The 14665-nt window shown below is 34.1% G+C and overlaps 1 protein-coding gene across 2 annotated transcripts in view; it reads right to left on the bottom strand.

Annotated features, from left to right (window-relative positions):
• LMBRD1 (LMBR1 domain containing 1) overlaps nt 1-14665 on the bottom strand; it is a 138839-nt gene that overhangs the window by 81664 nt on the left and 42510 nt on the right. For both annotated transcript variants that reach the window (XM_046004962.1, XM_046004963.1), the window contains exons 6-7: nt 10797-10885; nt 7515-7588 (exon numbers count right to left, since the gene is read on the bottom strand). In XM_046004962.1, the coding sequence (XP_045860918.1) occupies nt 7515-7588; nt 10797-10885 (163 nt within the window). The remainder of the gene's footprint in view (nt 1-7514; nt 7589-10796; nt 10886-14665) is intronic.

The following is a 14665-nucleotide window of genomic DNA, read 5'->3' on the forward strand; positions in this document are numbered from 1 at the left end:
CTCATCTTATGTCTCACACCTCTGAATTGTTCAATGTTCTTTAAACACTCTGGTTTTATACTACTTCTGGCTTTGTCCAGTTTCCACACTTTAGTATCTGCAGTGCCTTCAACTAGAATGCCTAACTTCTCAACCCTATTTCTTCAGCAAATTTCAGTGTCTTTCAGGTCTAAACTTAATTACACCATGTCTGAGAAATATGTCTTGACTTGCAAATGTGCCTTGCTTATATATAGTAAAAAACGCCCTATTGGTCTGCATATTTGCTTCATCACTAGATCTGACAAACTTGGCTAATCAAAATCACTCAGAAAATTCTTAAAAACACAGATTCCTCAGCCATACTAGTAACAAGTGCAGTAGACTATCTGGAATGTAAAAACTAGGTCTTAATTATTTTTTCTCTTACTTTTTCTCCTAATAATAAAAAAAAAACAAAAATTGTTTTAAAAAAGAAATCTTAATTTACATGAATTTATTTCCTTACATGAAATTTATATATTTATTAGAAGAGCTGAACTAAATTCTGAAATAACTTAATGTAAAAATCTTAGGAAATAAAGACATATCCTTGGTAACACCTTGTGGTAATATGGGACCAGAATACAATATCTTCTTGTGAATTTTGAAGTCTAAAAAGAACACTAAAAGGAAGTTGTCATTGTTTTGGATTATGTACCTTTCAGCTTTTTTTTCTTGGACTGCATGTTTAAGTTTTAAGGATTAACAGGAAATTTAACTGTAATATTTAGATTATGATAAAACTAACATAAAACATTACATAACACATTTAATCATTACAACCTGAGATCTTTAAATAATAATCTTCTGAATTTAGCCTCAGACTTCTTTGAAAAAAAAAAAAATGTATAAAAAAGCCATCCTTTTCAGAAACAAACTTTTATTGCTTACTACTGCCCTCTAGTGAATTATCAAAAAATCAACAAGGCTAAAGAGATTACATCCTTTAAAATGCTTCTAGGTTGGTCATAATTGCCTCCAATTTTATTTGTTCAAGTTCCAAAAATAAATCACCATATGTATTAAAACCTAAAATGTTTGAATGAATACACATAAATGTTTGGAAGAATACATACAAACTATAAACATTTTTAAGATAATTTTAAAAAAATATTTTATTTATTTGTCAGAGAGCATAAACATGGGGAATGACAGTTAGAGGGAAAAGGAGGCTCTCCGCTGAGTAAGGATTGCAATGTGGGGCTCTATCCCAGGACCCTGGGATCATGACCTGAGCCGAAGTCAGGTGTAAGCCGAAGCTTACACCAATGACCCATCCAGATGTCCCAACATTTCTAATACCTTCTTACACTGCCCAGTTTAGAACAGCACCTTTTCCCTATGTACCTCTCTAATATCTAGAATAATTTCCAACCTGTGATCCTTGGATTACTGTAAAGGTTCAACATCAAGTACTACTTATACACTGCATAAATGTCTGGCATATATTTGTTATACCTATTATTCAAGGATATGTATGAGCTTATGACTAATGAAACAATTCGTTACACATACTCAAGATTTCTCCTTTAGGGGCGCCTTGGTGGCTTAGTCATTAGGCGTCTGACTTCGGCTCAGGTCATGATCCCGGGGTCCTGGGATTGAGCCCATGGGGCTCCCTGCTCGGCGGGAAGCCTGCTTCTCCCTCTCCCATTCCCCTCTCCCCCTCTACCTCCTTGTATTCCCTCTCTCACTCTCTCTGTCAAATAAATAAATAAAATCTTAAAAAAAAAAAAAAAGATTTCTCCTTCAATTATTCATTGACTCCAAGACACCTATGTATTTTCTCACATTTACCATTGGATGCATCTTATAATCATCGGCTACAAAGAAGTTGTCATTGCTGTCATTACCTGCATGGTCACAAATTTGGTCACAGCTGGTTACATTATAGCTACTTCTCTATTTGAGTTACATGCATTCTTTCTACCACTACTGAGTTTAACTGCCACTCAAAATGTCTTTAAGATAGTACTGTTGATTTGACATTGAAACAAAAAGTTAATGTGCAAGGAGAAAGAGAACAAAGGAGCAAACAGTGAAGCAAATATTTATTGAAACAAGGAGCAGGGACACATGGGTGGCTCAGTGAGTTAAGCATTTGATTCTTGGTTTCGGCTCAGGTCATGAGAACAAGCCCGCATGGGGCTCCGCGCTGAGCGTGGAGTCTGTTTGAGGTTCTCTCTCTCCCTCTCTGCCCCTCCCACATGTGCCTGCTCTTTCTTTCTCTCTCAAAATAAATACATAGATCTTAAAAAAAAAAAAAAGAAAGCATAATTCCATATTTTCTTACAAAGCAACAACCAAGTGCTTTATGAGCTTAAAGGAACATACCCAAACTAAAAAACATTTCCATTTGCCCTTCACATGGCAAGATAAGAAACAACAAAAACAGCTTACAGTTAATAGTGGATATGTTAGCACCTTCAGAGGAAATTCCAGAGACTAGTGGAGGACTTAAGAAATGCTGCACCATCAATTCTCTTCAAAGCATAAAAGAAACAATCTTGTACAATAAAATAGGGACGTGAATAACTAATTTTAAAAAGTGATTCAGAAGACTCAGATTCCAAACGTGAAGTTTTAAGGTACACCTTTCCAATTTATTTCACTTATATTTTCTTTATTATGTATGAAGAATGATTTTTTTAAAGTATTTATATAAGCCAAAAAACTAAAAACCAGAATTATTTATATGTCTAAAAAACTCACACTAAGGCTAAAGAGATTACAAAAATTATAAATGTTAAGAAAGAATAGGCAGGTACTTCTTATAATCAGTAGCACAGATTCAATGAAACAGTACCACATGGAAGGCTGAAAAATGACTTTTAAACGCATTTCTCTCTTCAAAGACTACTAAAAATCAATGCTCTATTTCTATTTCTGAATCCTTAATTTATCACTTTTATTTTCATTACTTCATATTTTATATTAAATGTATCTAGATTAGCATAATGTCATGTGTGTAATATGTGTGTGTGCATATAAATATACATGTGTATACTTATATGGACCATATGATATGATCAAGTTTTCACTGATATGTGTATATAATAAAAAGATCAGGGGTGCCTGGGTGGCTCAGTGGGTTAAGCCTCTGCCTTCGGCTCAGGTCATGATCCCAGGGTCCTGGGATCGAGGCCCACATCAGGCTCTCTGCTCAGTGGGGAGCCCGCTTCCCTCTCTCTCTCTGCCTGCCTCTCTGCCTACTTGTGATCTCTATCAAATAAATAAAATCTTTAAAAAAAAAAAAGGTTCAGTAGTCACTGTTTCTATAGGTACTACATTTGTCCATAGGCTACATTTTGTATGAAAGTATCATTATTCAACATTTCCCCACTTGGTGGCACCAAAAAATTAAAATATCTACATAAATATTTGTGTCTAGAGGTTTCATTTTTTTAATTTAAAAAATAGCATTCCCTTTGAATTTAAGATGAGAACAGGCAAGCTCTATGTTGTTTGACATTCTTCTAATATTAAGCGCCTAATTATTAGTTTATCCCTTAAGACATGGTAGAGTAGATACAATCCTGGTAAAATTTAAATAATCAACTAGTTTCTAAACCAAACAATAATGGGTAGCTAAGAAAATCACACTCTACCGACAACATTACAAAAACTTTTCTGGTCTCAATACTAACAGTTACAGAGTCTATAGTAGACTTTACCTTTAATAATTAGTTTTTTGTCCTCAGGGTCAAAGTACTCTAAGTATTAACTTCCCACTTTGGGAACTTTAATTAAGATTAATCTCTTGGACAGCCTGCATGGCTCAGTTGATTAAGCATTCAACTCTTGATTTCAGCTTAGGTCAGGATCTCAGGGTCATGAGACTGAGCTCTGTTTAGACTCAACACCAAGGGTGGAGCCTGCTTAAGATACCCTCTCTCCCTCTCACTCTGCTCCTTCTCCTGCTTGCATGCATACTCTCTCATGAAGTGAAGTGAAGTAAAATAAAAAAATCTCTTCTACTTTCCAAGAATATACACTATACCCTCTTTCCATGTTCCACCCATATGAAAAACTCAATTCTCAAGCTTTTCCATAAAAAGTTAGGACAAAACTTTGTATCTGCAAGCAAATATGATAATTCGTACTATTAGCCACGTCTCTATAATAAAACCACCTATCTATAAACAGCTGATTTTCAACTAGCTTTTTAAATAAAGTTTGAGTATTAATGGCCCATTTTTACAGATGGGGAAGCTAAGGTTCAGATATTAGATTTTATATAAAGACTTTCACTCATAACTAGTGTTCAGGTATAAATGCCATGCTCTCCCCTTAAACAGGGTCTCCTCTGTACACAGTAAATAGTAAAACTGGCCAGACTGGTTTGGTAGCAAAACATCCTTCCACTGAGTTCTGACATAAATGATGTTTGTCTGTCTATCCCCTCCCCCAAGTAACTACCACCCAACTTTGAATACCTCCTTTGACTTACTCATCTTTTCATAAACCACTTTCTCAATGATTATGATACTACTGCTATTAGCACCTGGTTCACTTTCACTACAAGATGTGGAAAGAGCTGTAAATTATAGTTTACCATACTAAACTGTGAATATTCAACAATTTGAGCTACCACTGACTACTGGTGACCAACAAATTCCAAGACCTGGTAAATTTCTAAATTAAATCCTCACAATCTTATTAAACATTATTCCCAGTTTAGAAATGAGTAAATTTAGATAGTAAAGTTCAAGAGATGCACAGATTTTAAAAGAATCTACATATAAGACTCTCTAACAAGGATCACATTTTATTGCTTATGCTACTTAGAGAAAAAATATAACTCTTAGATAGTATGACCTGACCATGATGTTAAATTGGACCCTCTCCCCCTGGACTTAGATCTTAAGGGACCCCTCCCTACCTATTCAGCATACTTTCTATGTCTTTTAGCTTCCCAACCTAGGCTCCATCATAAAGTTCTCTGCATTCTAAAAAAGTAAAGTTCTTCTAAGGATATCTTAACTAAGTTGGTATGATTATTTTATTTGGTTTGATTATTTAAATGATAACTTTCAGTTTGCGTTAGAGTAATATAAAATACTAGTTCAAAATATTTACTTTACAGTAATATCATTCCTACAGGGAAGCTCTCTTTCAAAGAATTTTAATAATTTCACAGATTTTTCCCACTCCCACTCATCACTGCCACAGCTTATGTAATTCAGAGCCACCAGAGTAATAGTGTTAAATGTTAAGACAGATCTACTACTTCTCCATTTAAAACCTTCCAATGGTTTCTAATCTCAAAATAAAATTCAAAATCCTAACCATGGTGCATAAGGCTCTACATAACTTGGCCTCTGGCTATTTCTCATCTAAATCTCAGCCATCCCTCCCCTGGTTAACTGAGCTCCAGCCACACCAGCTTTGCCTCTTTGCTCTTACCTAAACACAGCATGCATGTGCCTACCTCAGGATTTCTGCTTATTCTTGCTCCATGGCTGGCTGGCTCAGTCACTTTACTCAGATCTCTGTCAAGTGTTAGAGAAGTCACTCCTGACCTTTATAGTAGAACGAGCTTCCAGTAGAACCAGTTCCAGTAGAACAAGCTGCCTTATTTTTTTCATAGCAAATACCATTTGACTATTGGAAGACAATCTTCCATGTGTCTCTCATTTTTGCACACCTTGCAAACCAGGAACAAATGCTCATTTTTTTCTGTACTATCTTTTCAAGGATGTTCATATAGAAAAATAGCCTCGGAAAACAAAGACTGCATCTTCCTCTGGAGCAAAGGGCAAGTAGACTTACTGTCCATTATAAAAGATTTAGCTTCCCTAAGTTCGAAGTTCCTCTTCTATATGAGAGTATCATCTGGTGCGCCTCACATTGCCTCATCAGAACTGAAACTCAGGAAACCAGCACAAGAAAATGCTAATGCTATGGCTATTGTTATTGCTGTAATATAAAAGTCTCCATCTTTGCCTCAGAACTCTTGCATTTATAGCCAACATCCATAGAACTATAGCAGGCTACAAATAGGTTAAAATCTTAGATTTTAGACCCTTCAAAGTTCTTGATGTTGGCTTTATATATTGGTTTCCTCTTTTTCTATTTGTTTCTCCTGACTAATCTTTAATCAACTATTATATACTCATTTTCCTATAATTTTCAAAGCACTTTTACACAGTATCATTTGACCTTCAAAAATCTTTAAGAGGTGTTTTTTAAATCTCATTTAATGGGAAAGACACTGACCCAGGAAGGTTAAAAAACATGCAAAATTACTTTACCATATCAGTCACAGAATAGCAATTAGAGAACAGGTTTAACTCCTAATTTGTTGTTAATTTGTGACTGTTTCTTACAAGACAAAGAGGGGTATCTGGGTGGCTCAGTTGGTTAAGTCATGATCTCAGGATGGTGGGATCAAGCCCTGTGTGGACTCAGGCTGAGGAAGGAGCCTGCTCAGGATTCTCTCTCTCCCTCTCTCTAACCCTCATCACCCTCATCACCCTGCTCACACCCTCTCTCCAAAAAGGGGAAAAAAAAGAAAAGACAAATAAGATGGCACACATCTATTCTGTAAGATGGAAGGATAATTATCCACTAACAGTAGGACAAATTCCTTATGTAGTAATCCATGAAAAAAATAGCAATAAATAAAACAGATGATCCAAATAAACACCTGACAGATATTAAAATGCATGTATTTTAGATTGCTTTTATTCTAAATGATCACCCTTGAATAATTATGTAACAAAATTAGATTCTTCTATCACACTAAAAGCCTATTTCTTTCATGTCTAAAGACAGATATATTGGAACAATATCCAAAAATGTTTTCTTTATAACCAGAATTTCCCATTTCTGCAAGAATTAAGAATTCTGTAAACTCAATTAATCTGAAAAGATTCTAGATAATTTAAAGCTTCCTACACCACTCTCTTTCAAGAGGTAATTAAGAAGCACTTATTATTGGTTTTTCCTCTATAATTTGAGCAAAAAATTCAAAAAGCAGACTGTACATAAGTTTGGCAGGCTATAACTCATACCGTACTATCTCCAGAAAGACTGAAGGAAAAAAAAAAAAAGAAAAGGCAGCTTCTCAGAGAATAAGATTAGATTCTATATGCTAAGGAAATATTACATTATATAAAATATCTAACTTTAAAAACTCCATATACCCAAGTAGGATGAATCTACTACATCAGTAATAGATACTGATCTACATTTCAGAGCTTATAAAGTCACTAAATCTACTACTGCATAATATATAACCATCTTCAAGGTTCACAAGTTATAAAATGTTTCTGAATATTACATTTTAAAAATATAGATAAAATGATTACAACTAAGTAGTTAAAAATTTACCCTCCTCTTCAATAAAGAAAACTTAAGAAAATGGAGAAGCAAAGCACTAAAATATTAAAGAGGAAAATGTAATTAATTGAATACATGACTAAGGTAAAATGAAATTGCTTCATAAATTAATTTCTTAATTTTAACTCAATTATCACCATTACACTTACTGTGTAAGTTATAGCTGCCAACATTCCAATCAAGGTCAGAGAACTAATAGAAAATGACAATGCAGCTAAACCATCTGCAAAGGAAGCAGAACTTTGTTAAAAATGTACACATATACTATTCAAATGTTTATATTAAAAAAAATCAATATAAAGATATAAAAACTGGGTTTCTCACACATTCTGAAGGAAAAAACCTAATGTATATTCCTCATCTTTGAAGTGCCAACTCCAAGTGGAGAAAATCTCTGCACCCAACATGGGGCTTGAACCCACAACCCTGAGATCAAGAGTTACATGCTTTATTGATTGAGCTAGTGAGGTAGCCTGAGAAAAGAGTTTTGTTTTGTTTTTTTTTAAAGATTTTATTTATTTATTTGACAGATAGAGATCACAAGTAGGCAGAGAGGCAGGCAGAGAGAGGAGGAAACAGGCTTCATGCTGAGCAGAGAGCCCGGTACAGGGCTCGATCCCAGGACCCTGGGATCATGACCTGAGCCGAAGGCAGAGGCTTTAACCCACTGAGCTACCCAGGTGCCCCGAGAAAAGAGTTTTTTAAAGGGCTCTTCACAAACTGATTTGCAAAAGATCTTTTGGACTAAGATTTTCTTTTACTTCTTAAAGAGAAAAAGTATTATCTAATTATTGAGCCTAAAATGAAATCAGAAAAATATTAGACGCTTAAAAGGTGGCAAAAAAACGGTCCTAGACTTTCTGAATGGCAGTCCTTGAGAAATAACATTACCTAGGAAAGCCACTGACACTGACTACTTCTCTTCCCTCTGCCCTCAATCCTGGTACTCCCAGTTTCTTTCCTAATTTTCAAACACATTTTCAACATACAATCTAAACTAAAATTTAAAGAGTTTACTTCATTCTTTAATTTGAAAGGAATTAGACTGCCCATCTGGCAGGTAAAAAACAAAACCAAATAAAAAGCAAACACAAACAGAAAATAAACTCCAAAAAGTACCAACACAGAAATACTATGTTAACCAGTTAGACACAGTCAGTTACTTAAGGGAAGGCCAATAAGTCAGAGGCAAGAGTGACACTTTTAAATAACTAGATTATACAAAGAAATACTTTGAATATTTGAATATTCATAAATGGGAGTAATACTAATTTGAATATTTGTAAATGGCAGTAATACTAATTTTTTCAGTTTCAATACAGGTCCTACTGAACCCGTTTTGATCTAGTTAAAATGTAGGTCCTGTGGAACCAAATACAATTTTAATTTAATGTATATTAATCTTTAATGAATAATAATAAAATCAGAATTATTTATCTTCTTAAAACTCATGTCTAGTTTTATGTAACACCTGACGAAAATATATTAATAAAAAAATTCACGAACTATGTACGCCTAATTTTTAAGTCTTCATTTCATAAAACTAATATATTAGATGTTATTAAGTCAAAGACATTCTGATGCTATTACCTTCTTGATCTTACTAGAATTATCAACAGAAAGTATTCATAAAACTAGCAGAAGCGCACCTGGGTGGCTTCTGGTTAAGCAACTGCCTTTGGCTCAGTTCATGTTCTTAGGGTTCTGGGATGGAGCGTGGTGTTGGTCTTCCTGCTCAGCAGGAGTCTGCTTCTCCTTCCTCCTCCCTTCTGCCCCTTCCCGCTGCTCATGCACTCTAATAAAATCTCTTTAAAAAAAAAACAAAAAAAAACTAGGAGAGATCTGGTAATTAGCTGACAGCAATACATCGCAATATCAGAAATAGAAAAATGTGAGAAAATATGCACCCTGCAACTGATCTGGAGTATTATGTTAACATATTTGGCCAATCAAAAAAGTTAGTTTACTAATAACAATAAGCAAAATGTGCTCTAGGGTATGGTGTTTAAGATTTGAGATAAAAGAAATAATGCTAAGACTAAAGAGCATGAGATTACAAAAATTAGAGAAATGCTACCTATGTAATTACTAATCCAAGTTACACTAATACTCAAAGACTAGTGTATAACTTAATGTTTAAGGCAGAAGAGTAGTTACTCAAGAGACCTGAAGGAGTTAACTATGAGAAAAGAAGCAATTTATTTCTCAGTAAATGGGATCAGGAGCATAAATCCTGACAATTCAGTATTAGTACATGCCAGGACTGCTATCCTGTTCTTGCTAGTATCAGCAAGATATTAATGGACCATGATTTACACGATGAAATCTTAAGTGGAAAGCAAGAAAATTAAGAAGTTGTACAGCAAAGACTCCAAGACTTAATTTAATCATCATTTAATATTGTAACTAGATTAAGAAAAAGAAATGCTAATCAAGACTGTATATAGTACTTATTAAAAAGAATAAATACAAAAGCAGAAACATTTTTCAGGTTTATATAATAAATATTCTGGGTTTCTTTGAAAATAAAATTATTACCAAGTTCAAACGCACATGAAATTCTGAGTAATAAGATATACATTCTTATCTGATACCAGCTTCTAATATCAACTGCATTTTTCAATGATTGTGCATCTTTCTATAACCTAACTTCCTGAACCTGCCTATTTTTTTCCCTCTAAAAACCTAAGTCACACTAATAAAGTTAAGGAAAACTTCTGGAAGAGCAATTCCAAAATGTTTTGGTGAGGTAAATTTATAATAAAATATTATTTCATTTGTATGAAACCTCTGTAATTTATATTCTGCATAAAAATGACTTAATGATGATCAAACAGCAATATGCATTCTCTCACTGGCTAAAGATTACAAATAAAAAACAATAGGGGCGCCTGGGTGGCTCAGTGGTTAAGCCTCTGCCTTCGGCTCGGGTCATGGTCTCAGGGTCCTGGGATCAAGCCCCGCATCAGGCTCTCTGCTCAGCGGGGAGCCTGCTTCCCCCTCTCTCCCTGCCTGCCTCTCTGCCTACTTGTGATCTCTCTCTCTTTCTGTCAAATAAATAATAAAAATAAATTCTAAAAAAAAAAATTGTTTAAAAAACAATATATCAAGCACATTTCTTGAACATATTCTATATAATCCCAAGTGAATTAACAAACACGTAGGAATCATAAAACCTTCACTGCTAAAATACTTTGAAGATTATATTTTTGTTTCAACTTGATAAGTGTATGAAGAGATTTCACTACATAATAGCTGGAAGTGAGTCTTAACAACACAAGGCTCCTAATTTTTCTAGCACATGTTTAACCACAAGATAAAAGAACTGTGAGATTAAATTCTTAACATTGTAAAAACAGACTACGCAGAAAAGTCCCAAGAGTCACAAAATATGAACTATTATGAATATTTTTTTTAAAAAGAATACTTACGACTACTTCCAAGTTCTTCAAACAGGAACTTCACTTTTTCCCACTCTGTAGAATTTTTGTTATTAGGAACATTCAGAGGAACAAAAGCTCTACAAAAAAGAAAATAAATCTGGTTAATGGATGTTAAAGATAAAAATTTAAATAAAAGGAAATGGTCTAAAACTCAATTCCTTTTTTTTTTTCTAAGATTTTATTCACTTATTTATTTGAGAGAGAAAAAGAGAGCAGAAGCAGGGGGAGCAGCAGAGGGAAGGAAGAAGCAGGCTCCCCACTGAGCAGGAAGCTGATGAGGGGCTGGATCCTAGGACCCTGGGATCATGACCTTAGCCAAAGGCAGATGCTTTACCAACTGAGCCACCCAGGCACCCTTCTAAAACTCAGTTTCTAATAAATCAATAGATCTATAAATAATAAATTTCTAATAAATCAATAGATCAATAAATCTAATAGATCAACTGCCCCCACCACACAGACACAAATTAACAAACCAAATCTGCACACGTACAGAGGGGTTTGATAAGTTTCCTACCTATGTGTTTACCATATTATAAATTTCATTTAATAATTGCATTCAATATAATTAGTTTCCTTTGTGGTCCTACTTATTTTATTTTTTGCCTTTAAATTTTCTGAGAAGGAGCCATGGGCTAAAGATGATCAAAAAGGTCCACGGCACAAAAAACCTAAGAATTTCTATATTAAATTGGAAAACAGAATATAAATATATGTAATATTTCAATATATTTATATACATGGAAAAGAATAGAAAGGAAATATACCAAAATAAACAGTAAATATTGTAAAACTAGGGGTAATTTTTACTTTCTTCCTAGCATTTTTTTATGTCATTCAAGATTCTAACCAATACACATAGTGAAAATAGTTTCTATTTATTTTTCAATCCACAGCTGAAGGGGTATCATAAAATAAGAGTAACAGTTAGCTTCCTAGGACTTGCTCTAGATGCTTAAACTGGGAGAAAATTGAAGAAAGAAATGACTTGCTCTAGATGCTTAAACTGGGAGAAAATAGAAGAAAGAAATGAAAGAAACAAACAAGAAAGAAAGGACAAAGAAAAAAAATCAAGAAAATAGAACGAAAGAAAAGAGAAGGGAAAGAAGAAAGTCAGAAACAAGACCACAGGGCTGGGTATCCATTAAAACGTGTATGTGCAGAATCAAGCAGAAATGTAAGAAATAACTCTAATACTACTGCCTTTCTAACCTAATTTTAATTGTAAACAAAGCACAAAGATCTATCCTCTTTTGTAAAGAGGAAATACTAAAAGAGTTCAACAATACAGTAAATACCTTATAATGTGTGCAAGTAAAACAAAGTAATCATTCAACTTTTTATTTTTAAACCTTTACTCCTTGGTACTACTGATACTTATTCTTACAAAAAGATGAATAGTCTGAGCATGTCAGGAGGTTATTTAAATTTCTAACCATTTGCACTCATGTACATTTACTACACTCTTAATCTTGGAGACTTACTTCACACCACTTTCAGAAAGAAAAGTAATTACTCACACAGAGAGCAATAAATGTAAAAAGTTCACCACTGCTCTGGCCATAAGATCAAAAAGGAATAAAAGCAGTAAAATGGAATCAAAAAATTAAAAAAAAAACTTGCAAATTATACTTCTATAATGATATTAGCTTATTTATTTGCTGAACAAAAGTATAAACCAAGCAAGAAAAAACTACCTATATAATATCCCTCTATTTTATTTGAACAGAGCTTTTTTTTTCCATATATATATATATTTTCTGAAAAGTTTATTTTGAATTTGTTAATTGGGAATGACCAATTCTGTGAGTATGGGAAAAACTTCTATGTTGTATAAAATATCACTGATTTTACTATTAAAATAGGAATATGTATTACAAATATCTAAAAACAGTATTCATGCTTAGAAAAATTTTTTTATCTATGTCAGTTTTAGGTAACCAAAGGTTCTGCCCAATAGGAGAAGAAAATTAACTCTTAGTTGTTGATGACAATTACATGTTCAAACTCCTGAGCTGGACTCTTTTTAGCAGTTCAAAATTTAACAAAGAACTTTCTATGACCAAAAAAAAAAATGTTTTGGTTTAAAAGTCAAATGGGCCTAAACTACTGTCAGAATGACTTCAGGAAAATACTTATTTTCAGGAGATCCAGCAGAGTTAACATTTTAGCACTTACTTTTAGGTAGGAACTAGAGGGAGTACCAAAAGCACAGACCCCAAAGCAGGGTCTCCTCAACTAGAGTAATCTTTTCACCAGGACTATATAATCTAAGAAACAGATGTGAAATATTTTCACATAAACTAAGAAAAACATACATAGGCTGAATTCATCTATATATCCTGAACAATAATATTCAAAACATTTCACAACCAATTTGGCAAAGATACAAACTAGTCAACAGAGACACTGGCCTTAATTCTGGAAGACCCTGCTGAGCCAGGCTTTATCCACTTTAAATGGGCCTAGGATGAGTAAAGAAGACTCAGGAAGGCAGAGCGGCAGCTGACTGACATGCAAGCATTTCAAACTCTTAACAACCAAAAAGGGCAAACTAATGTTCACTGGAGAAATGTCAGCCTGTAGACAAAGATCTATGAAAAGAAAGGACTACCTCCCAACAGATACAAAGGCAACCAAAACTAAAGTCAGATGTGTCTTGAATATAGATATATCAATTTTGATGAGGAGGTAGCATTTCAGAAGGTTATCAGCCATTTACTAAATGATGATGATAGTAAAGTAACCAGGAGTTAAGTGTATAATGAGATTTATGTGGTAAAAAGTAGATATTTTCTTAATCTCAGTTTCTCTCAAAATAAAAATGCAGAAAGAGAACCTTAGCTTCCAAAAACACACCATACTAGATCAAGATAAGACCTGGAGCCTCAAAAGGTTATAAATTTCTTTTACAATCTTAAAAACAGCAAAACTGAAAAACCACTTATTAAAAATACTTTATACCAAATATGACTCACTGTATTAGTTTCATACAGATTATCTCTTAAGGAAAAGACAAAGGAAAGGCTAGCGAATTTCAGTAAATATGAAACAAACAATAAATTCAATAGAATAAAAAATATGATTTTCACATCTTATACCCAATCACCAGTCATATTTATCTTCCAAATAGCTTATTAGCTTCTTCCTCTCTGCTCTCTTTTTAACTACTCTAGTTCAGACCCTCATCTGTCACTGGAACTATTACAATGATTACAACGGTTACATTACTATTACAATGAATCCTATCTACCATTTATATTTCAATTCTCCAATCCAACTCCCAAACGCCCCTTTCAAATGCATCCTTCATGGTGCTTTAACTCTTAGAATAAATTTATATGTAATTATTTTCATGCATTCACACACACACTTGTTGTATTGAGGTGGGTGAGAGTTTAAATTCATGTTACCTGTAGGGCACCTGGGTACTCAACATCAGTTGAGTGTCAGACTTGATTTTGGCTCAGGTCTTGATCTCAGGGTTGTGAATTAAGCCCTGCATTCAGCTCAGCACTGAGTGTAGAGATTGCTTGGGATTCTCTCTCTCTCTCTCTTTCTTTTTCTCTCTTACCCCCTCCTCTGACCCCTCCCCCTGCCCCTCTTGAGCAATCTCTCTAAAAAAAAAAAGAAAAATAATAATTAATTAAATTTTAAAAAATATGGTCATCTGGGTGGCTCAGTCGGCTAACTCTCTGCCATTGGCTCAGGTCATGATCCCAGAGTCCTGGGATCGAGCCCCACAATGGGCTCTCTGCTCAAAAGGGAGCCTGCTTCTCCTTCTTCCTCTGCCTGCTGCTCTGCCTACTTGTGTTCACTTGCTCTCTCAAATAAATAATTTGTGTCTTGGTTTCTCT

This window comes from Meles meles, chromosome 5, assembly GCF_922984935.1.
Source record: "Meles meles chromosome 5, mMelMel3.1 paternal haplotype, whole genome shotgun sequence".
Classification (NCBI taxonomy): Eukaryota; Metazoa; Chordata; class Mammalia; order Carnivora; family Mustelidae; genus Meles; species Meles meles.